Consider the following 23,430-nt stretch of genomic DNA (forward strand, 5'->3'; position numbering starts at 1 on the left):
GTTTGGATACTAATTAGGAGGACTAAACATAAGCTAATTACAAAACTAATTGCAGAACCCCTAGGCTAAATTGCGAGACGAATCTATTAAGCCTAATTAATCCATCATTAGTGAATAGTTACTGTAGCACCATATTGTCAAATCATGAACTAATTATGCTTAATAGATTCGTCTCACGATTTAGCCTAGAGGTTGTGTAATTAGTTTTGTAATTAGTCTAGATTTAATACTCATAATTAGTGTCCAAATATTCGATGTGGCGGGGGCTAACCAAACACCCATTAGGTCCCGTTTTCTTCCACTGACTTATTTTTAGCACCCGTCACATCGAATGTTTAGATACTAATTAGGAGTATTAAACGTAGACTGTTTACAAAACCCATTACATAAGACGAATCTAAACGGCGAGACGAATCTATTAAGCCTAATTAGTCCATGATTTGACAATGTGTTGCTACAGTAAATATTTGCTAATGATGGATTAATTAGGCTTAATTAGGCTTAATAGATTCGTCTCGCCGTTTAGATTCCACTTATGTAATTGGTTTTGTAAATAGTCTACATTTACTACTTCTAATTAGTATCTAAATATTCAATGTGACACGTGCTAAAAATAAGACACGGGAAGAAAACGCCCCCTTAGTCGTTGATCAACTCATATAATGTTTTCTAGTCACTGCAACTAAATAGGGGTAAATCTCAATTTGAGAGTAAAAAATGTAAAGTACTGATGCTTAGAAAACCACCACCACCTCCCTGCCCTCTTCTGCTTTGCTCGCATCGCATCGGGGAGTGAGTGGCGCCCGTGCCAATCCCCTGGCCGACGTGGCGCCCAACTTGCAGCCTGCCTCTGTTGCCTTGGTTTTTCTCGGTGTCAGTGAGAGACGCCCATTTATACGCGCCTCCCCCAACGTCCCGTCTCCTCCTCTTCCCTCCCCCCCCCCCCCCCCCCCCCCCCCCCCCCCCCCCCCCCCCCCCCCCCCCCCCCCCCCCGCGCTCTCTCTCTCTCCCCCTCCCCCCTCCGCCTCGTCTCTCTCTCTCCCACCACTCCATCTCTGCTGCAGTGTTCTTGTCGTCCTCTTCCGGCCCCATCCTCGTCTGGCTGTGCCTCCTCCTCCCTGCCCCTGCTGCTGAAATGTGAGTGGGTCTCCTCTCCTTGCTCATCCCGCGCCTGCGCTGCGCTCTGTTCATCCCGGATCCTTCCGGTTTGGTGCCTTCTTGCGCCCACGGAGATTCTTGCTTCCTCTGCTGCTGCCGCTGCTGTTCATGCATGGCCTCTTCTTCTTCTTCTTGATAGCTTCTTCAGCCCCCCGGTTTTGTGCCTGTGGTGGAATCTGCATTTGGGGCGGTACAATCTTGCGTTTTCCCCCTATTCACGTGATTTTCCCTTTGAGTTCTATGATGATTCTGCTCTCTCTTCTTTTCAGCTTTGTTTTCTGAAAAATATAATCTTTTTTTCTCGATTCTTGATTTGGTTCTTGGAAGAGTTGCTCTCCTCGGTTCTGCTCTGCTTCATCTCCCCTGTTGCTCTGCATTTTCCCCATCCATTTCTCTACGTTTTTGTTGCTGAAGACTCTTCCTCCTCACTTGTTTACCCTTTTACTGACCACCTGCCCTTCAATTTCTTTTTACAGTCAATTTCATTCACCTCTCTTCCCTGCATCTTACCACCACCACCACCACCTGATCTGTTGCTCAAGCGCTCCACTTGTTTTTTGCTGCTCATGATTGCAGTCGGTGGTTCGGTTAGGTGCTTAACTACATCCACCCCGGCGAGCATCGGACGCAGCATCTGAGGTGGTTGCCTTGCCGCCCTTCCAAGCCCAGCCAAGCTCTCGGCTGCTCCGGCCTCTGACTTTCTTGGGAGGAGGAGGAGGAGGTGCGGCGGCGCGGCAGGATGATGAGCTTCAGGAGCCACGAGGGGTTCGGGCAGGTCCCCGCCGGCGCCATCTCCAACGGAGGGGCTTCGCTGCCGTGGTGGGCCCCGGCGCCGCAGCTGCTGCTGTACGGCGAGGCGCTGGGCCAGGGGAAGGTGGCGCCGGAGGCGACGGCGACGGCGGCGTGCCGGGAGCCGCGGTTCCAGGTCGTGCCGGGAGCGCAGGCGCTGCTGGATCCTCCGGTGCCGCCGGCGCCGAAGGCTTCCGCCGCAGAGAGGGGCAGCCTCCCTGAAGTCCTCAAGTTCTCCGTGGCGCAAGGTGAGGATGCTTCTGTGCTTGTGCTTGTTTGTCAGTATAAGATGATGCGAGGGACGTGACTGGGAGTAGTGGCTAGTTTAATCTGCACAAAAGATTTGGGAGGGATGCGGCACATGTGTAGGATTAAGATTGCAATAATCTAGGTTCGATCGCAAATCTGGCAGCATTTGTTTGCATTCCTTATTCACAGTTAGGGATAGTCCATCATAGAACTCAAGTGTTTGTAGAATTGGTTACCCTTCTAATGGATTTTTGAATGCCATGTACCATGGAACTCTTTCTTCACACTGGTACAACAATCAATGAAGCATAATATACAAGGGCAATATAGTGTTAATATTTACTACAGATTATCTGTACTCCACTCCACTGAAAGCAGGCTCTTTTAGGAGTGTGGCAAAATTTCTTCTAGGAGTAGGAGGCTAGGACAAAAGGGAGTCAGTAGCAAATAGAAAGTTTCCATGATTTCATCTATTTATGGTACCTGGTACACATGTACTTCCTGTTTGTTACTAAATTTGACCTGTCCCTATATGGCTATATCCTCGGATAGCATTTGCTGGGATTCGAAAAGTATCCCTATTAGTCATAATATATGTTTAGATTTTCTCCACTAATGTAAGTTTGTTGGTACCTTCTTCATAAACACCTGGAGTGGTTATTTGACAGGCACCTGATATAAGATCCAAGTCTTTAATATGTGCCAGAGAAATATAGCTTTTTTTCCTGATGATAAGTATTTCTCTCTCTCTCTAGAGATGGCAACGGGTAAAATCCGCGCGGATACAAGCTCCAGATATCCATGCCCGTGAGCAAAAAACCGCGCCCGACACGGGCAGAAAACCGTGCCCGTGCCCGCTATCCGTGGATAGCGCATGCCTGCGGGCATGCTCGTGTGCCCGTATAGCAACATCGGTCGGCAAGGGATGGTGGCAAGGGGCAGCGCTGGCGGGTGGTGGCACTCGGTTGGGAGTCGGGACGGGGGGAGATGGGGGCGGATCCGGGCCTCCGAGGGCGGCCGGTGGCGGGAAGGGGCGGCGGGCGGCGGCCTGGCGGGCGGCGGGACGGGGGGAGATAGGGGCGGATTCGGGCCTCCGGGGGTGGCCGGCGGCGGGAAGGGGCGGCGGCTGGCGGGCGGTGGCCTGGGTCGGGAGTCGGGACGGGGCCATAGGGGAGATGGGGGAAGGGGGGAGGCCGGGAGGGAGTGAGGGACCGAGTGACTGTGGCGGCAGGAGCTAGGAGGGAGAAAATGAAACCCTAATATGAGTTTATATACATGGTATTGGGGTTGGGGCAACATGTCAGACATTGGAGCGGGTCTGGCAGGTTTGCGGGTGCGGATATCATTTTTTCACGCCGTGAGCAAATATCCGTTGGGTCTAGGGTCACACCCACTCCCGTGCCAGCGGGCACAGACTTAGACCCATATCCGTGCCCATCGGGTTTCATATCCATGGGCACGCGGATATTTTCTACCCGTTGCCATCTTTATCTCTCTCTCTCTCTCTCATCCAGAGCTACCGTGAACTTGTAGAAACAACCATAACCTGCTGAATTATGCATTTGCTATGTAATCAAACAAGGATTTCCACAAAAAAAAAGATACTGCTAGTTGCTGCATAAACCTGATCCCTTTTATACTTGCATGTCTAGTGTTTCCAGTCAAACACCGTAAATTATAATGTCATGAGTACAGGGACTCATGAATGATGTTCTTCTCATATGCGCTGTCATTTAATTATGCTGTTTTATTTCTTTTCATAGGATCCACAATTTTAGTTATCTGTGAACAGATTCTTGGCTCTAGCAACTTTAGTGTTGGATCGATGACAGCTTTACTTTCATTTTGAGATAGAAGAAGCCAAGGACCATTCTTGAGAGCTTCTGTCTTTTGTGGCATTCGGTTTCAGGTAAAGGGGAGAAAGGTGCAGAGTACTCTGCCACTGTTGCTTTGCCATCACCGTTCGCAATCTACAATGGTCGTTTTGAGCTGGGCCTTGGTCAATCAATGGTATGATTGACTATTTACATTGTGCATGCATATGTATGGAGACAACTTTTTTGTAATTACAATTGTAGTGCATTTTGCCTGACATCACAATTTAAAATGCATCTTCATTCTCTACTGCTGACTGGTGACTATTTTTTGTTGTATTAGGTTTCTGCTAATAATCCTTATGCTGACCAACACTATGGCCTGCTTTCTCCTTATCCAGTGGGAGCAACGGTAGGTTCTATCAGTTTCGGGCCAGACATCTATGGAATTTCTGACTGAATTTGTAGTTGTGGTAACATATTGCAAAACCAATACATATATGAACAATAACTTATTTTAGTGGTAAACTAAATTCCACATTTTCAGCACAGCAATTTATGCATTAGTTCCTTTCAGACTTTTTTTATCTGTGCCTCAACAAGTCAACATGTTAACTGTCAATCCTATTCAATAGATAAAGGCAGATTGGTTAATATAACATTGAAGCATGAAAAAAATAAAAGAAAGACAAAGTAATCCCAGGGGATAAATGTTCTGGCGATGGACGAGCAGGTGTATTAGCTATAGTATGGTGGTATTTTCTTTTATAAATGTTGGGCTGAAGCCAAATCTTTTCTTTGGAATTGGCATTCTAATGAGAATACGGAAAGAAAATATCTTTATTGGATGCTGTTGTTTGTCAAGTAGGAAATCTGTAGAATATTTATGATTTGCTCTTAATTTTCATCCATTTATATCTGTGGATGCAGAATGGAGGATGCACGCGTATACCACTGAATATGCCAACAGAAGCACCAATTTATGTGAATGCTAAGCAATATGAAGGCATCATTCGTCGACGCCGTGCCCGTGCCAAAGCAGAGAGGGAAAATAGGCTGGTGAAAGCCAGAAAGGTATCTCGCACATCTCAAATTATTAATTGAACTCCTTAATTGTTACCTTTGAATGATTCTATATCCCTGCCCCCATGCAACATATCTTCTGCTGTCTTCAACCATTGATGCCAGGGCATTTGATGATGCAGCCATATCTGCATGAATCTCACACTCACATCTTAAACTATTAAGTGAACTCCTTAAGTGCCACCTTTGACTGATTGATGCTATATCACCATGGCATGCAACATATCTTCTGTTGTCTGCTACCATTAATGTCAAGTATCTTTGTTGGTGCAGCCATATCTCCACGAGTCACGCCATCTGCATGCACTGCGTCGTGCAAGGGGCTCTGGTGGACGTTTCCTGAACACAAAGAAAGAGTCCAATGGGAAGGATGCTGGTGGCGACGGCAAGGCAATGATCAGCAAGCCGCTTATGCGCCAGGTGGCATCTCCAAGTTCAGAGATCCAGCAGTCAGACCTGGGCAACCCGAGCAGCGTGTCCAGTCTGTCGGGCTCGGAGGTGTCAAGCATATACGATCATGAAGATGTGGATCACTACCACAGCTTTGATCACCTCCGCACTCCGTTTTTCACCCCGCTCCCGAGCATCATGGACGGTGAGCATGGCGGTAACCCCTTCAAGTGGCCAACAGCTTCTGAGGGCTGTTGTGACCTCCTCAGAGCATGACTAGAGGGGTTACCGGACAGCCGAATGCTAGGAACTGGCGACAACCGGCAGAAGCTGCCGGGCGTTATCAGCTCCGGGTCAGGGATCGTCCCTCCCATCATTTGGCTGTCGGTAGGCAATTCATTCTTGGCTGAAGGCATGGTGATTGTTTCCACTCGTCGCCTAATTCTCCTAGAAACTCAATTTCTGGGATCTTGTGGTGAGTGGAACACCCCTTGCCCCCCGAAAAAAATTGTTGGTGGTACTAGCTACCAACACCAAACTCCTAGCAGGTTTCGATGTAGTTTTCTGAATAAAGCCTGAAACTTCGGACTCGTCTGAAGCTTCAGAGGTACTGGAAGTGGACTAGTGGAGTATGTTTGGAGTCTGATTGAGTGTGAAGACTATGGATTTGTGTGTGATTGTATTGTGGTGCGCTTGAAGCTTTGTGTGGACCTTGTAACATGCGGTGTGTTGAAAGCTTGAACTTGGTAATGTAATAATGTGTTGACTACTGAGACTTTGGGCTTGGTTTGTATTTTGCTGTGTTGCACTGCATGTCTCTTGCAAAGCAGGGGCAAAGAATGGATGCTGCTTGAAGCTATATGCTTGGATATGCCGAATCTGCAAAAAAAAAAAGGCATTGTGTATGTGGAAATCCTATCAGGCTCCTGCATCTAATTTGTGTCTGATGTGAATGTGCAGATTAAATTTTCATTAATCCAGACCGTTGAGCCAAATTGACTGGAAACTCAAACTAAACCTTTCGGGTTTTCAGGCTTGATTTGCAATGGAAATCAAGCCATTTCAGGCTTTATGGGCCAAGAAAATCCAGATAGGACGCTACTTTCTTGGTGCTGAGTGCCGGGCACGAGCAGTTGTAGAGGATCATCATGCCGTCTCGCCGGCGCGGGAGCCAATAAGCGTGCGACCACCACGCAGCGAAGGCGCCACGACGGTACCGGAGAAGATGACGACGATTCGATGCTCGTGCAGAGCTACTCCAGTGGCGCGGCCTGCCGCGCGGGGCGGACAGGGCGGGCGACGGCGGCGGCCATCTCCGTCGGTCCCCACGCAGCGCCGCCGGTAGCGACGGCTTCGGTCCGCGGTTGCGAGCCCGTCCTCGACGACGAGCCGCCGCCGCCGGACGACGACGGGCGGGAGCCAGGGGAGTCGCCCAACGGAGGGACTGATCTGTAAATATTTGGATCGCGATTAATAGTCGCGATCCAAATGAGGGGGTTAAGTGAAAATATTCGGATCGCAATTAATAGTCACGATCCAAATTAGGGGTTTAAGTGAAAATATTCGGATCGTGATCCAAACCAGGGACTTATATATATAAATACGAGGGTACTATTTTGCAAATACTTGGATCGCGATGAATAGTCGCGATCCGATTTAGGGTCCATTTTGCAAAATTACTATTGCCGCCGCCTGCCGCCTCCGGCCTCGCCTTGGTCCCGCCGTTGGCTCGCTCAGCCGCGCCGCCTCGCCGTCTCCACCCACCTCCCCGCGAGACCCGAGGGCTTCACGCTTCGCCTCCGCGCCAATGCTGGCGCCATGGCCTTCCGCACCCGCGCTTGTGGCGGCGGCAGGAGGCGAGGAATGGTGCGCGTGGACGGGCCGCGCGCTGGTCAGGCGGCGGAAGGAGCATGGCATGCCGCCGCTGATCAGAAGCGCGGGGGGGGGGGGGGGGGGGGGGGGGGGGCGTGCGCTGGTCACCTTCCCGCCGCCGCTATTTGGCTCTTGAGGAGACGGCGTCGTAAGCATCCCGCTTCTCTGGTGGACGAGGAGGAGGGAGGGAGGCGGCTGGAGGCCGCGAGTCGACCGGCATCCATGGTAGTGAGCAGTTCACTTGCGATCGTCTGTTTTGCCTGTATGCCATCTTTCATTACATTTGGCAACTGCCTAGGATAGAAAGTTTCCATGATTTCATCTATTCTTGGTACCTGGTACACATGTACTTCATGTTTGCTTCTAAATTTGACCTGTCCCTATATCCTCGGATAGCATTTTCTAGGATTCCAAAGGTCATGATGTGCTCTTCTTCATTGGTCATAGTATAGCACATTTACATTTTCTCCACGGTTTGATTCAATGAAGTAGTATAGCTACTGTAAGATTGTTGGTACCTTCTTCATACACACCTGGAGTAGAGTAGTTGCTTTCTCTTATTTGACAGGCACCTGATATAAGATCCAAGCCTTTAATATGTGCCAGAGAATATTGATTTTTTATGATAAGTATTTTTTCCCCTCTCATTCCGAGCTGGTCTGAACCCCCAGAAACAACCATAACCTTCTGAATTATGCATTTGCTACGCAATCAAACAATGATTTCCAAAAATAAGATACTGTTAGTTGCTTAATAAACTTGATCCTTTTTATACTTGCACCCGTGTAGTGTTTCCAATCAAACACCGTAAATTACAATGTCATGGGTACAGGGACTCATGAATGATGTTCTTCTCATATGCACTACCATTTACTTGTGTTGATTCGTTTCTTTTCTTAGTATCCAATATTTTAGTTATCCGTAAACAGATTCTTGGCTCTAGCAACTTGAATGTTGGATCTATGGCAGTTTTACTTTTATTTTGGGATAGAAAGAGCCAAAGGACCATTCCTGAGAGCTTCTGTGTTTTGTTTCATTTGGTTTCAGGTAAAGGGGAGAAAGGTTCAGAACACTCTGCCACTGTTGCTTTGCAACCACCGTTCGCAGTCTACAATGGTCGTTTTGAGCCGGGCCTTGGTCAATCAATGTTATGACTGTCCATTTACTTTGTGTATGCATATGTATGGAGACAACTTCTTTGCGATTAAAATTTACTTTGCCTGACATAACAATTCAAAATGCTTCTTCATTCCGTGCTGCTGACTGGTGACTGATTTTTGTGGTGTTAGGTTTCTGCTAATAATCCTTATGCTGGGCAACACTATGGCCTGCTTTCTCCGCTTCCCATGGGAGCAACGGTAGGTTGTATTAGTTTCAGACCAGACATCTATGGAATTTCTGACTGAATTTGTAGTTGTGGTAACATATCACAAAACCAATACATATATGTAAAAACGAAAACTTATTTTAGTGATCGACTAAATTCCACATTTTTGGAAATTCATGCATTAGTTATTTTCAGATTTTCCCTGTTTTTCAAACTGTTTTTAACTGTTTATGAACATGAAATTCACCTGTGCCCCATCCTTTAAGTGCTTATATGTTTTCATCAATAAATAAAAGGAGATTGGCCACTATAATATTGAACCATGAAAAAAATAGAACAAAGACAAGGTAATCCAGGAGATAAGTGTACTGGCGATGGATGAGCAGGTGTATTAGCTATAGTATCGTGATATTTTCTTTTATAAATGTGGGGCTGGAAGCCAAATCTTTTCTGTGGAATTGGTATCCTAATGAGAATACAGAAAGGAAATATCTTTATTTGATGCTGCCATTTGTCAAGTAGGAAATCTGTAGAATATTCGTGAGTTGCTCTTGTTTTCCCCATTTATATTTGTGGATGCAACCTGGAGGGTGTATGCGGATACCACTGAACATGCGAAGCAATTTGAAGGCATCTTTCGTTGGCGCCGTGCCCGTGCCAAAACAGAGAGGGTAAATAGGCTGGTGAAAGCCAGAAAGGTATCTCACACGTCTCAACCTATTAATTGAACTCCTTAATTGTTACCTTTGAATGATTCTATATTTCTATATCACCATGCCATGCAACAAATCTTCTGTTGTCTTCTAAAATTGATGCTAGTACATTTAATTATGCAGCCATATCTGCATGACTGAATGAGTCACATCTCAAACTATTAATCGAACTCCTTAACTGCCACCTTTGACTGATTGATCCTATATCACCATGCCATGCAACATATCTTCTGTTGTTTGCTGCCATTCATGTCAAATATCTTTGTTGATGCAGCCATATCTCCAGGAGTCGCGCCATCTGCATGCATTGTGTCGTGCAAGAGGCTCTGGTGGACGTTTTCTGAACACAAAGAGTCCAACGGCAAGGACCCTGGCAATGGCAAAGCAATGGTCAGCTATCCGCTTATGTGCCAGGTGTCATCTCCAAGTTCAGAGATCCAGCAGTCAGATCTGGGCAACCTGAGCAGCGTCTCAAGTCTGTCGGGCTCGGAGGTGTCAAGCATATACGATCATGAAGATGTGGACCACTACCACAGCTTTCATCACCTCTGCATTCCGTTTTTCACCCGCTCTCGAGCATCATGGACGATGACTTGGTGAGCATGGCGGTAACCCCTTCAAGTGGCCAGCAGCCTCTGAGGGCTGCTGTGACCTCCTCAGAGCTTGACTAGAGGGGTTACCGGACAGCCAAATGCTAGGAACTGGCCACAACCGGCAAAAGCTGCCAGGCATTACCAATTCTGGGTCAGGGATCGTCCCTCCCTCCCACCATTTGGCTGTTGGTAGGCAATTCATTTTCATTCTTTGCTGAAGGCACTGTGGTTGTTTTCACTCACCGCCTAATTCTCCTGGAAACATTAGTTCTGGGATCTTGCCGGAAAAATATTGTTGATAGTACTAGCTGGGGCCAGGGCCAAATGCTGGATCTTGCCGGAAAAAAATTGCCTCCGCGCTAATGCTGGGGCCAGAGCCTTCCACACCCCGCGCTGGTGGCAGCGGCGGCGGCCGGAGGCAAGGAATGGTGTGCGCGGATGGGCCGCGCTCTGGTCAGGCGGCGGAAGGAGCATGGCGTGCTGTCGCCGATCCGGAGAGGGCGCTTGCGCTGCTCACCTTCCCGCCGGTGGCGGCATAAGCACCCCGCCTCTTCGGGAATTGGGATCGGATTTGCTGGGCACTGGGAAGGGAGGCGGCATGAGGCCGCCGGTTGACCGGCATCCATGGTAGTGGCAGTTCAGTTGTGATCGTCTGTTTCTGAATGGTTTCACATTGTTGGATGATAGAATTTTCGGGGTTGTTGCTTGCAGGCTGCCTGCTATGGAACACCTGGATGAGCTCAGAGGAGATTGGCACTGCCAAATGGCAATCTTACGTAGATTAACGGAGCATGTTTACGAGGTTAGCAGGGAACTGAGATTTTCATTGCATCATTTCGGCATTTCCATGGTACTGGTTTCTTTGTAACTTTGAGAACTGAAAAAGGACGTGCGATAAGTTGTAGTAACCGGTCGATAGTTTTAGAAATGCAATATGATGGGACCAGAGTAATTTTCCAAGTTGTCAACAAAGAGCAATAATAAGAGACTTGAAAGTGTAGAAGAAGGATTGATAATAGATATTCATGCATTTTGAATTGCAAAAATGGACTTCAATTGCGTCATGATTAAGTGAGAGTAGATAATTCGTTATGAAAGGTTTCTTGCAAGTTTACAAATAAGCGGGAATTGGTCATTTCACTGAACCTCAAACACAAAATGACCAAACAATAATTGTGTCATGTTGCATGGTCATCCAAGGTCAAAGAAACGACTTGCATTTGTAATTAATGATAGTACAATCCAGCTCACAATGTGATGGTATGACATCTTGTTTACACAGCAAGCGTATCTGGAGTTTGTGGACTTTTGCTGAATTAACTAGGCATGGAGCCTACAAATGCTTGTTTACAAATTTACATGAAACACAACAGTAACATTGAGTTCCATTGTAATATTACCTGCAGGGATACAACATACTCACATTCACATAGCACCAAGGACCTAAAGCTAAAGTTAATTATGAACGATGCCATTAGACGATAGCTAAAACTTAATGATAGCGCATCACTATTCAATAGAGCATCTACATTGTAATATCTACTCGTACATATGGCAATCTAAAAGTTTACTTAAGAATATTAGACAAGTCAACTGGAAACGTTATCAGTCAGTATGTCCCATCTTCTGGCTCGTTAAAATAGGAAACTCTTATTTCGGGTTTTTGAAATTAAACCTAGCGTATCCAGTTCGGTTCGGTTTTATATTGTTGGATACAATAAATAGACAATAGCTATCTAGATTGTAGACGCCATTATCATTCTTGTTTTGAATATTTTCCATTTGTCGTATGTGTATCTTCTATCTATAGCATTTAATCAGTCACGCAGAAGGTTCTCTTGCCAGTGTCGTTCTACCCATCGCATATATATACTAACGACATTTTGGTGTTCTAAATAGATATGATATTGTTATTGAGAATTAAGGAGCGGATCTGCAATAGATTGTTGTGGATCTTATTTGAGAAGGCGAACATTACCACTCCTAGGCCATCACTGGCTATATATACGCATCCACCAGCGTCCTCTCTGTCTCGCTTGCCCCAAAATCTGTGTTGCCTCCTTACCAGTAGTGGTACTTGCTTTCTTAACCTTCTTTTGCACGTCTTGGATATCTTCTGTTACGATGTTGGGGTTATCATGCCTAGCTTGGCCGTATTTTACACTATATGTTTCCAAACTCCATCTGATCCTTTTTGTGCGATGACAACTCCCAAATTTCAACATTCTATGCAGTATCCGGAGTTTTTTTAATGCATCTCTTTTTTCATACCGCTTCTCTGTTCATACTTTTTTCATTATTTTACTATATGATTTTTTTTTGCATTCTCGTGGTTATGCAACTCAGATGGTGAGCTTCGCGGACTGGATTTGAAGCTGTTACTCTATCATTGTCTCGAGGTGAGGAGCCTGTAATCTCTATCTTTAATACATATTTGTACTTTTATACGTAGACCATGGATGATGGGTACAGTTAGGTAGTTGGAATTAGGAGCGAAAAAAAGAGAAGAACGATTTATGTCTGACCCAATAGTAGAAATGGGAAAAATCTGCATAGGATGTGTTTTCTAAACAATGATTAGTGTGTTGTATGTCGTGTATTCATCTATGGAATTTTATGGGATTTGGTTCAAGATACGGGTGAGCAATATCTACTCTATTTGTATTCAGTAGCCAATAAATTTAAAAGTTGGATATTTTATAAAAGGTGATTCATCTGTGAAATGTTAATATCCTTTACTATGGATTTTGATCATTGACTCACTGTAATGTGAACTCGTGAAGTATGACACATGCGATTTATTTTTTTTGTGTTAATTATCATCAATCCAGTACATTATAAAATTGTCACTTTCATTCTTTATGCATTCGATTCATTAGTTGATCTATGGCTGCTTCGGATCAGACCTATATCCACTCTGTTCCATGTCTGAACTGACCTGTAGTCACACTCGTGGTAGGAATTAATGTATTTAACTGTTTGTCAAGAATTTCCTGCACTTCAAATAGGCCCTGATCTGATATCATAGATCGTATTCACCATTGAATTTATCTGTTGTACAGTTTTCCCAATGATGATGACTTTTGTAACCAAGAAAATAAAAGGAGATAATCCAGAACCTTCATCCAAGTACTGATGGTCAGCATAGATTTGACTAGCTAGACTATAATGAATCTAGGCGCATGCACAAGCACAAGATAATACTAGTGATGGTCAGCTAGATACTAAAATCATGAATTTCCATTAATTGTCTCAGTATATTTTGTAGGAAACAATCTCTACATAAAGCATCAAATTGATTCATATAATCGGCTTGATCAGAGTTTTTGGAAAGCTTTCTTTTTCATGGTGATTATTGAGATTTTTGTCATGCATGGACGGATTTTTTTTATCTCTATCTACTTAATTATTCTTTGATGTAGTTCACCTCTTTTTCAGTAATGACCCTTGATGGATTTTTTGGATACTGAAATGTAACAGTAGCTGCTCTGGCATTTTGATCCAGGGAACATGGCAAAGGCATCTGAGTGCTCTGCTCCTGCAATACCAAATATGTCTGCGGAGTATAATGGTTCGTCTGAGATGGGTGCTTGTCAGCCAATGGTAAGTTATTCCGTCGACCTTGTTTTCTTGAATAGACAAAGTCAACTACATTTGGACTGCAGGCATAATGCAATTCTTTTCTGAACGTCCGTTTTTTACTGAATTATTGGTTCATGGTTCTAACAACTATCCTAATTCTGATAAGCAATATGGCCTACTTTCTCATTAAATGAGATGATTATTAAGTTCCTTTTAATGAACGTTTATTTTAAGTTAATTAAGATGTAATCACCTTAAATGAGTATGTGACAGGCTTGATTCTCGACTTGTGTGCAATAGTAGCATGTAGAATACATTAAAAGTAAGATCACTGAATTTTCCTTAAATTCAACTTATGCGAGCTTCTTTCAACATTAGATGTATGCAAACACTGTCGTGATAGAAGGATGTATATATGTAAGCTTACTTTAGCACAAACTCAAATTTTAAAATGCAGACATTTCATACTGATTCATCCAAATTATTTCAAACTTAGAAACTTGTTTCAGTGTTGATACATGTCTATGTGTAGTTAGGTTCATTGATAGTTTTATTCTTCCTTTAGGTCACCCTTCTCTTTTAGCAGTGTCATGACTTGCCAATAACATGAGAAGGTAAAGGGATGACCTCCAGTAATATCCTGCCATGAGTACTTTCAAATTTTAATATCATGAGAGTAGAGGAGTATAAGTTGGAGGTGCTATCTGTCAAAGCGATGTTTGGATCGCTAATAATCCTTCGATGTTTGTTGATTTCTCTTTTTTGAAATGTAGGCTGTTGGCCGGAAGCTGCTCCCACCTGTTACAGCAGGTGATGCACCAGCTTTTGTCAGTGAAAGGCAGTATGATGCTATCATTCGGCTGCGTGAACGTCGCCGTCGTATCAAAGAAGCAAGGGAGAGAAGGGGGCTCAAAGTTAAGGTACGTCCCATGTAACTCTGGGCAGCGTCCTGATTTGCCCATAGTGAAGTATCAATATTGCTCCCACCTTTGTTTTCTTTCTATCGTTTCTATAACTACTATCTGTTGATGCAGAAGCACATTCCAAGAGATCCTAAAGGGCGCTTTGTCAAGACCACGGGCAACCAAGAAGGTACCAATGGAGGCATCATGGTTCCATTCAGCGCCCCGCTAAGAGGCTTCATCACAGCCAATGGCTACCAGGATGTGACCACTGTTGGCAGCGAGCTGCAAAGCAGCACTCCTGCAATGGGCTTCTATTGGCCCTCTATTGCAACCAATGAAGGCGGGGAAAACATTGGTAAGGTCATGTTTCGGCCCTTCACCGCAACCAGTGGATACGATGAGGCCACCTCTGGCAGCAAGGTTCCTGTCAGCAACACCGCAGGAGACTTCTATTGGCCCATCGTGGCTACCAACGACGAGGAGGAAAACATGGGCGAGTTCGCCTACAGCAGCATCCTGAACCTGGAATCGCCTGATCCCACCACGCTCCTCAAGATCATGATGGGGAACAGGTACAGCACCGACCCAGTCTCGGAGCAGTTTCAAAACGTGGCGCGCCTCCAGGCTCCTGACTTCTCCACCCTTCTGACCGTCATGAACAACGCTGGCTATGATGAGGCCGCGGACGACGGCCACTATGATGTGAACAAAGTAATGGCGAAGTTACAAGGGTGGGAACCAGCGGCAGGTCCCTCTTAGGCCTGCCCCTGCCATCGTTTTGCAGCCTTATAATGTAGGCTTGCTTATCAGTTCTCTCGTTGATGGCTATCTATCTGTTCTCTTTTGCTTGTGTCCTGACTCCAGTTTCTCAGATTTTCTGAAGTTTCTGAACCTGTTTGGTTAATAAGGCTATGTGCTGAGCCCAGCTCCCAGGTTGGAGTTCACCTGGACTCGGACCTATTTCTTCTTATTTACAATGCTACCTAGTTCCTTGGATTTTGGTGGAATTTTCTTAATAAGGCTGTATGCCGGACCGGAGTATGCCTAAACTGAATGGCTGTATGGACCTGGTTTATGAATGGCATCAAATCTTGGATTTTGTTAATTTGGTTGGCATGCGCGTTTGATATGCGTGAAAAGTTTTGCCTGTACGGAAGTGCCAGTATGCCCAATATTTTTGCCGAATTCGAAGTTTCTGTTGCAGGGACACCGAGCGTTGCAGCCCAGACCTGCATATCATTCTTGTGAGATTGCCCGATCCAGTTGAATTTGAATGGATTCATTTTTAGCTGAATTTGAATGGATTCTGACTGAATTTGAATGAATCATGAGCCCTGCAAAATGTCCATCCAATTCCATCCATTTGTACGGGGAAATGGGAACAGAGAGGCAGGCGGGCCACGTCACCGCGTACGCCATCCAGACAGGTGGGTCCCGCGCGCCAGCGACTGAATCTGTGGAGAAAACGAACTCCTCCGAGTCCCCCGCACCCACTCGTCGCGGCGTCTCCTTTCTCCGCCTCGCCGCCAAAACCCTAGCCACCGCTCCCTCCGCCTCCAGGTTCTCCCTCCGAGGCATCAAGGGCTAGGGGTTTTTGGTGCCGCGCCGCGGGCTCGAGGCGATGGCGGGTGGCGGGAAGAAGGAGAATGGGGAGGGCCTGGGCCGGGCGCTGATCCGGCAGCGGAACAAGGCGGCGGCGGCCGCCAAGGAGCGCGGCGAGGCGCTGGCCTTCGGGCGCCGCCGCGCGATGCCGCTCGAGTCCGTCATCGACGTCAGCGACATCGACGCCGTGCTGCAGCGGGCCGCGGAGGCCGACCAGCTCGCCGAGGCCGCGTCCGTCTCCTCCGACTCCGACCTCGTCATCGACCTGTGAGTGGGCCGCCCGCCGCCTCCCACCTCCGTGGGGGGAAATGAAATCCGGCGCCTCGTTCTGTTGGTGTTGCGAAATTCGCGTGCTCGCCTAATGGGATTGGGTTTGTTGGGCGCAGGGATGCGACGGGGGAGACCGACGAGGAGAGGCGGCGGCTGCGGAAAGAGCAGGAGGCCCTGCACGCTAGCAGCCTCAGTGTCCCGCGGCGGTGAGCAGCTTTTATCATCGATGCTGTTGCTGTTATGTCTGGTTTTAGGATTGTTCCTTTTCTGATTGTGAGACCTGTTTGTGTTATTGCAGTCCGCCATGGCATAATCAGATGACTGTAGAGGAGCTTGATGCAAACGAGAGGCGGGCGTTCCTTGTGTGGCGCAGGAATCTTGCGAGGTTTGTTCCGAGTTGGACTGTTACTTTACTCTGTTGATGATGCTTAGAACTGTTTAGTGGGACGATATTTTCTTGTATGTAAGATTACACATTTGGGGAGTGCACTATGACTACTGAATTATGTATTATCGTCAAGTGCATAAGTAAGCATGTGAGCGTGATGCACCTTTACTTCTGATATTGCTACTATGTTAGTTTTTAGACCATTTCTGCCATACTTAATATCATCTGAAGATGCTAATTGTAAAACTTGACCTGGAGTTTCTTTATGCATCATCAAGCATCAATTTTCAATTAAATGCATTGAGTAGGTAGGTGATGAGAACAATCTTCTCTGCAGATTGGAAGAGAATGACAAACTTGTGCTGACACCCTTTGAGAAGAATATTGACATCTGGAGACAGCTCTGGAGAGTGCTTGAACGCAGTGATTTGGTGAGTTATCCTCAATGGTCAAATGTGGTTGATTGCTTTTACTAATCTTTCTGTCCGAGTCAGTCCTCATACTGAACTATTTGTTAACCTACTCTAGCATCTAGGAAAGTAACATACTCTAACTGACACAGAATTTAGGGGTCCCTTGGTGCTGATTTTGTGTTCTCCTGCACTATTGTATGATTTACTTGAAATATGCTGCTCTGCTGTCCTAGATCATGTTCATGCTATATTGGTCGAAGAGTAATATCCTGTGATGTTGGTTTGCTATGCAAATTACTGACTGTTTTCTTTTCTTCCATGAAGCTGGTTATGGTGGTTGATGCTCGAGATCCCTTGTTCTACCGCTGCCCTGATCTTGAGGTACTGCTTATCGTTTTCTTAGTTTAGCCATTTTAACTCCCATTGGAGTAGCTCGTAAGCCAACCAAAATGGTGGTGGCTAGTCCATTTGTCCCTGCTTAAAGTTTGTTCAATTTTACAGTGTGCACAACTGCATAGTATTAGTAAAATTGCTCTACAAGACCTGTCCATGAGTTTTTTTAAGAGATCCTATATTCATTAGTGTCCGTGCTTTTCCAATTTCTATCCAACTGGAGGGCTATGTTTTACCTGTATTTATGGGAGAAGCAAACCAGTATTTTGGTCATGAGAAAATAAGTCGAGCTAAACCTTCGCGGCAAATGAAAGCCATGTTCCCCGTCAAATTTACTCTTTTAAGCTAGCATGTCTATATCGGGTTTTTTCCCCTTGTTCTACATTAGAACAGACTTGCCATGACTTCTGTTTTCTAGAAATGTAAATTATTTGTATATGGAACATTGTTTTGCTTTCTTGAAAGATTTGTTTTCAGTTCCAAAGTTTCACACCCTGTATGCTTCGTTGGTGATTGTGCTGCATCACTTTTGACTTATAACATGGCTTTCTCTGTTCTAGGCATACGCAAAGGAAATTGATGAACACAAGAGAACAATGCTTCTAGTTAACAAGGCTGATCTGCTGCCGTTAAATGTCAGGTTAGCACCTTCTCCGTACGACTTGATTTTGATTGTATGCTACCTTTTTTTTTTTAGCGAAAGTATGCTACCTTTATTGCCTTAGAACTGACATCATTATGCGTTTGTTGAATGCAGGAAGAGATGGGCTGAGTATTTTAAGGCACATGATATTCTCTATGTTTTCTGGTCAGCTAAAGCCGCTACTGCCACACTTGAAGGCAAAAAGTTAAGTGGATACTCTGAAGAAGAATCTGCTTCACTTGATTTGGATACCAAGGTATATGGCAGGGATGAACTCTTGATGAGGTTGCAAGCTGAAGCAGAATCTATTGTAGCACAAAGGAAGACCTTAACTGCTGAAGTGGATCATGATGTCAGTTCTTCAGATTCTGTTTCGTCAGTGGCTAAGCATGTAGTTGTTGGGTTTGTTGGTTATCCAAATGTTGGAAAGAGTTCCACCATAAATGCTTTGGTTGGTGAGAAGAGGACTGGTGTTACTCACACACCTGGCAAGACTAAACATTTCCAGACACTGATAATCTCTGAAGAGCTCACTCTGTGTGATTGCCCTGGTCTGGTCTTCCCTTCTTTCTCAAGCTCAAGGCATGAGATGGTGGCATGTGGTGTCTTGCCGATTGATAGGATGACAAAGCATCGGGAAGCTATTCAGGTGGTAGCAGATCGTGTCCCAAGAAATATTCTTGAGCAGATTTACAAAATCACCTTGCCAAAGCCGAAGCCGTACGAGTCGCAGTCTCGGCCACCAACTGCAGCGGAGCTGTTGCGGGCCTACTGTTCATCCAGAGGGCATGTCAGCCATGCTGGGCTGCCTGATGAGACCAGGGCTGCTCGACAGATACTGAAGGATTACATTGATGGCAAAATCCCGCACTTTGAACTCCCTCCTGGTGTAACAGACATCGAAACAGAATGTGAAGTAATCGCCATATCAGAAGGTCCAACTACATCAGCAGCAAATGAATCAGATGCTGATGATTTGGATGAAGAGGATGAGGACACAGCTGATCCAGCAGAACCGGACATGAGAGACGTCCTGGATGACCTTGAATCTTTTGACCTGGCAAATGAAGGATCTAAAACCGCCACAAAGAAGAAAGAGACGTCCCACAAGCACCACAAGAAGCCCCAGCGGAAGAAGGATCGGTCCTGGAGGGTCGGCAATGATGGCGGCGATGGAACAGCAGTCGTAAGGGTGTTCCAGAAGCCCGCTGTTAATTTGCCAGCTGTCAATGCAAGCGGCAGGGTCTAGTGCCTCAACTTACTGCTTTGCACAACCACACGACACATGGGCAGGGCATTGAGTCTCTTTACTGCACGCCGACGGCTGAGGCTTCTTCAGTGGAAGGGACAAGAGTAACACTGCGGTGGTTTTGCATGACAGCTTGTAAAACCTTACACAAACCTGATAGTCGTTTCCAGAACTTTGTGTTACGCCTTGCAGCCTTCCATATGCTGTGAGTTGTAGCGCGATAGATACATACGGTGGTGGTGTGTATCGTTTGTTTTTCCATGTCTCTCATAGCAGCAGATATAACTACATATTGTGATTGATGGTTGATGCTTGCAATGGTCGGACTGTGTTCCAAACCCTTTCCTTTGATGTATTGATCTACATTCTTAATACAAATGCCAAAAAAGATAGCATGCAACTGCCAGAAGCTGTGTAAGGAGCAATCTTGTGTAGGAGTGTGCAAGTTTATACCGCTGGTTACCATAGTTACATGTGTATGTGCAACTTTATTGCACTGGCCATCATGTTCACAGAGTGATCCATGAATCAATAGAATCATCAGTAGACTATCTACATTCGCAGCCGAAGCTAACTGGTGGTGCCCCAGACCGGTTGCAGCAACAGGCGACGAGGAAGATCCTCTCTTCCAGGAGTCAATGCTGGCGGCGGTGTGTGGGGCTGAAGCCAGATAGGAGCCATGGCTTTGAGGCCCATCAAGCCCATGCACTGGCTCTCTTCTTCTTCCTCCCGCCGGCGAGCGCGCCGCCGCGCCGCCTATCCACAAACCACCGCCGCGCCGCCCTTCCTAATCCGGCGGGGCTCTTTCTCGCCCCGGCCCCCAACCACTGCCCACCGGATGTCTGATCCCGCCCGGCCGAGCGCCGCCTCGCCTCCGCCGTCGGTCAACCTGCCACCTCCGCCGGGCTTCTGCCGCTGCCGCCGCCCTCCTTCTCTAAGACCGGCGGCCGTTGGAGCCCCCAAAACCCGAATCCCTAACCCTAACCCTAACTACCGCCGGCCTCGTCCACCACCCCGGCCGGCGGCGACCTCGTCCCCCCACCTCCCGCCCGCTCCTCCGGACTCGACCGAGGCAGCGACGGCGTCGGGAGAGAAGAAGAGCAGGGGAAGAGGAGAAGAGGGTTGGACGGTCTCTGGTGCCCGCACGAATCTTAAAGCAGTAGAAGCCAAATAGCTTCCTAGCTTCCGGAAGCCACATAGGAGTACCGGCGGTGTCGTCCTCCTCGTCGTCGGCGGCGGCGGTTCGCTGCCTGCTCTGACAGCCCATGTCATCCCCGCTCGCTGGCCCATAGCACCTGCCAGCCCAAACCAACCGGACTTGGACACAAATTTAAGGGCCAAACCAATGGACCTTTTTTACGTTCAGCCCGCAAAATGCTCATCCACTATTTTGGGCGAACCAAGCTCTCCTCCCGCAAAATGCTCATCCATTATCCAGATCATCAAGCACCTAGCACTGGAATCGCTCACCCCGATCGTACGGACGAACCAAGCTCTCCTCCCACAACGCGGCGGCGAAGAATCTCTGGTCAGACCGCTTCAGCTTGGAACGCAGCGAGTACACCGTCTCCACCGTCCGCCGCACCGGGTCGTAGTACCCCAGCGACCTCCCGGTGTCGAGCAAGATCCGGCCGCCGTCCTTGGGCTCGATGGCCATGGGGATCACCGGCTCTATCCGCCGTCTTGGGCGAGAACTCCGGCCACCGCTGCAGCTGCATCACGTGCTCCTTGGTCCATTCTCCATCCCCGGCCGCGGACGGCGACCATATCGTCACCGTCGCCGTGCTCGGGCACGACTGCACGACGCGGAGCGCCCCTCCGTGCTTCCGTCGTCGACTCCGCCGCCGCTCGAGCCCGGAGGCGGCGCCGGCACGATGTCGAAGGCCTCGGCGAGTATGCCGAACGCCAGGATCGCGCGCGGCGAGCGGCACATCCAGTATATCCTGCCGCCGCCACCGTCGTCGTCTATGTAGACGGGAGGCACGTCGACGTCCGCGAGGACCGGCGGCGCCGGCACCGACCTCGCCGTGGGATCGTCTCTCAGCCTCCACACCTTGCACTCCATACGCAGGCGCGGGGCGGCAGCGCCGTGGACGCGAACGTCTCGTCTCCGGGAGAGAAGGACAAGACGGAGTCCGCTCTGGGGGGCCACTCGTCGTACGCCGTCGCCTTGGCAGCGGCGGCGAGCCAGTACACGTGGCCCTGCGCGAAGACGCCGGCCGTGTCGAGCACGCCGGCGACGACAAAGCAGGGCGGCTTCGCGCCGCCGACGTCGTAGACCTCGCACCCGGCGCCGCCTCCGCCGCCGCCGCCGTGGTAGTAGACGTGCACCGCCTTGTGGCGGCCGGCGCGCGCGTCGTAGCCGAGGCCGAAGCACGCGTAGTCGTGGTCGATCCAGTCGCCCGTCGCCGTCGCCGTGCCGTCGGGGAGCGAGGCGACCTGCCCCGTGGACGGGTTGCAGACTTAGACGACCCCCGCGGAGACGCTTCTCAGGAGGCCGAGGCCGCGGCACGAGAAGCGCGTGAGCGGCTCGGCGTCGGGGTGCTCCCGCGACCACGCCGACAGGGCCGCGGGGAAGGAGAGGCGGTTGTTAGCGGCGGCGGCGAGGTGGCGGCTGAGGGCTGATGAAGCCGCGGGAGGAGAGCACGGCGGCCCAGGATCGGGACAGGCAGCGGCAGCGGGCGGCGGACCTGGCTGGTAACCGTATGAAGATGTCCTCGATCACCTCATCTGGGAGAAGCTGTTGTAACTGCTGGCATGCCGGCGGCGGCGTCTCCTCCCTCGTCTTCTTGCTCGGCGGGGCACGAAGATGTGCTCCTCGGTGTAGTCCGAACTAGAAACGTGACAAAAAGAAAAGAGAGGGAGATCCAAGTCCTGTCAACGTCTGGCAACAATGTTTATGATTACAATGATCTGCTAAACGAGTGAAGCAGACAAAATGAGGCAGACATAATTTGTAATTGTTAAGTGTGAATTAAACTGGTAACAACAGTCACCAAAGTCTGCAATTCCTATCGTATGGACGGAACAAGCTGTCCTCGCACACGGCCGCGATGAAGAACATATGGTCAACACGGTAGTGATCACCGAGCAGCATCTTGGATCGGAGCGAGTACACCGTCTCCAAACTCCCGGTGCACGCGTCGTAGTACCCAAGCGCCTTGCCGGTGTCCAGTAGGACCCGGCGACCATCTCCAGGGTCGACGGCGACAGGGACCACGAGCTCCGCCGACCGCGGCGAGAACTCTGGCCATTGTTCAAGCTGCATCGCATGTTGCGTCATCCATCCTCCGCCATCGTTCCTGATCCATACAGTCACCGTCTCCGTGGATATGTCGAACGCCAAGATACCGGCGGCATCGGCCCCGAACCGTGGCTCTCCGGGCCAGTACATCTTGCCGCCGACGTGCACCGGCGGCACGTCGACCGCCGCGGGGATCGGTAGCCGGGACGCGAGCGTTCTCGGGTGCAGGTCTCGCAGCGGCCACACTTGGCACCAGCGGCGGAGCCAAGAATTTTAGAGAGTCTGGACTTTTGCTCTATACTTAGTCTTTGGGTCTAAAGCAGCGGCGGCGCCCCTCAGCACTGGCCTTTTGCTTTATACTTGGCCTTTGGACCTAAAGCGCAAGTAGCCGGGGAGCTCGGGCAATGGCCCAGGGTGGCCGGGTCTTGGCGCCGCCACTGCTTGGCACTCCATGGCGTACTCGCGGGGGTCTTTGTATAAAAATATATTGTGCATGCATATATTTACGTGGATGAGTGCACACACGTCCGATGTTTTGATAAAAAGAAGATAGACCCTAAGTTTTTTTAAAAGGTGCAGTTTCATGAGCAAAACAAGTAAGAGGTTACCTACATGCAACATATATAATTGTTTCTTACTTATGAACATAGCCGCCATCCTATTTCTTGAGAACATACCAGACAACAAATTACTTATAGTGCATATGCACTTTAGATCTGTCATTTTCTATGGATTTTTTAAATTACTTTGAAT

At 48.1% G+C, this 23,430-nt stretch overlaps 3 protein-coding genes across 4 annotated transcripts; all 3 read left to right on the forward strand.

The window, feature by feature from the left end:
- Positions 1 to 994: 994 nt before the first annotated feature.
- On the forward strand, positions 995 to 6,276 carry LOC117847015 (nuclear transcription factor Y subunit A-10). 2 transcript variants are annotated; one of them, XM_034728147.2, is made up of 6 exons: positions 995 to 1,137; positions 1,735 to 2,195; positions 4,106 to 4,206; positions 4,354 to 4,422; positions 4,941 to 5,084; positions 5,367 to 6,276. In XM_034728147.2, the coding sequence occupies exons 2-6, from the start codon at positions 1,898 to 1,900 to the stop codon at positions 5,757 to 5,759; spliced, it is 1,005 nt and encodes a 334-aa protein (XP_034584038.1). In that variant the 5' UTR covers positions 995 to 1,137; positions 1,735 to 1,897; the 3' UTR covers positions 5,760 to 6,276. The 2 variants fall into 2 exon arrangements, with proteins under 2 accessions (XP_034584038.1, XP_034584039.1); XM_034728148.2 differs by lacking the exon at positions 995 to 1,137 and adding an exon at positions 1,168 to 1,348.
- A 2,369-nt stretch (positions 6,277 to 8,645) lies between these two features.
- Positions 8,646 to 15,580, forward strand: LOC117847016 (uncharacterized). The gene is made up of 7 exons (XM_072292909.1): positions 8,646 to 9,380; positions 9,670 to 10,615; positions 10,700 to 10,790; positions 12,335 to 12,387; positions 13,494 to 13,591; positions 14,344 to 14,490; positions 14,605 to 15,580. The coding sequence occupies exons 5-7, from the start codon at positions 13,499 to 13,501 to the stop codon at positions 15,232 to 15,234; spliced, it is 870 nt and encodes a 289-aa protein (XP_072149010.1). The 5' UTR covers positions 8,646 to 9,380; positions 9,670 to 10,615; positions 10,700 to 10,790; positions 12,335 to 12,387; positions 13,494 to 13,498; the 3' UTR covers positions 15,235 to 15,580.
- Positions 15,581 to 15,958: 378 nt separating this feature from the next.
- Positions 15,959 to 19,833, forward strand: LOC117847014 (GTPase LSG1-2). The gene is made up of 7 exons (XM_034728146.2): positions 15,959 to 16,344; positions 16,464 to 16,553; positions 16,646 to 16,732; positions 17,073 to 17,166; positions 17,473 to 17,529; positions 18,102 to 18,181; positions 18,299 to 19,833. The coding sequence occupies exons 1-7, from the start codon at positions 16,097 to 16,099 to the stop codon at positions 19,431 to 19,433; spliced, it is 1,791 nt and encodes a 596-aa protein (XP_034584037.1). The 5' UTR covers positions 15,959 to 16,096; the 3' UTR covers positions 19,434 to 19,833.
- The last annotated feature ends 3,597 nt before the right edge of the window (positions 19,834 to 23,430 follow it).

Source organism: Setaria viridis, chromosome 3, assembly GCF_005286985.2.
Source record: "Setaria viridis chromosome 3, Setaria_viridis_v4.0, whole genome shotgun sequence".
NCBI classification, from domain to species: Eukaryota; Viridiplantae; Streptophyta; class Magnoliopsida; order Poales; family Poaceae; genus Setaria; species Setaria viridis.

What these genes read in the sequence shown, in the direction of transcription:
- LOC117847015 (XM_034728147.2), top strand. Translation starts at nt 1,898, where the DNA reads ATGATGAGCTTCAGGAGCCACGAGGGGTTCGGGCAGGTCCCCGCCGGC. An exon ending in CAAGTTCTCCGTGGCGCAAG is followed by an intron (nt 2,196 to 4,105) that starts GTGAGGATGCTT and finishes ATTCGGTTTCAG; the next exon opens with GTAAAGGGGAGAAAGGTGCA. An exon ending in GGCTGGTGAAAGCCAGAAAG is followed by an intron (nt 5,085 to 5,366) that starts GTATCTCGCACA and finishes TTGTTGGTGCAG; the next exon opens with CCATATCTCCACGAGTCACG.
- LOC117847016 (XM_072292909.1), top strand. Translation starts at nt 13,499, where the DNA reads ATGGCAAAGGCATCTGAGTGCTCTGCTCCTGCAATACCAAATATGTCT. An exon ending in TGGGTGCTTGTCAGCCAATG is followed by an intron (nt 13,592 to 14,343) that starts GTAAGTTATTCC and finishes TTTGAAATGTAG; the next exon opens with GCTGTTGGCCGGAAGCTGCT. An exon ending in GAAGGGGGCTCAAAGTTAAG is followed by an intron (nt 14,491 to 14,604) that starts GTACGTCCCATG and finishes CTGTTGATGCAG; the next exon opens with AAGCACATTCCAAGAGATCC.
- LOC117847014 (XM_034728146.2), top strand. Translation starts at nt 16,097, where the DNA reads ATGGCGGGTGGCGGGAAGAAGGAGAATGGGGAGGGCCTGGGCCGGGCG. An exon ending in TCCGACCTCGTCATCGACCT is followed by an intron (nt 16,345 to 16,463) that starts GTGAGTGGGCCG and finishes TGTTGGGCGCAG; the next exon opens with GGATGCGACGGGGGAGACCG. An exon ending in CTGCTGCCGTTAAATGTCAG is followed by an intron (nt 18,182 to 18,298) that starts GTTAGCACCTTC and finishes TGTTGAATGCAG; the next exon opens with GAAGAGATGGGCTGAGTATT.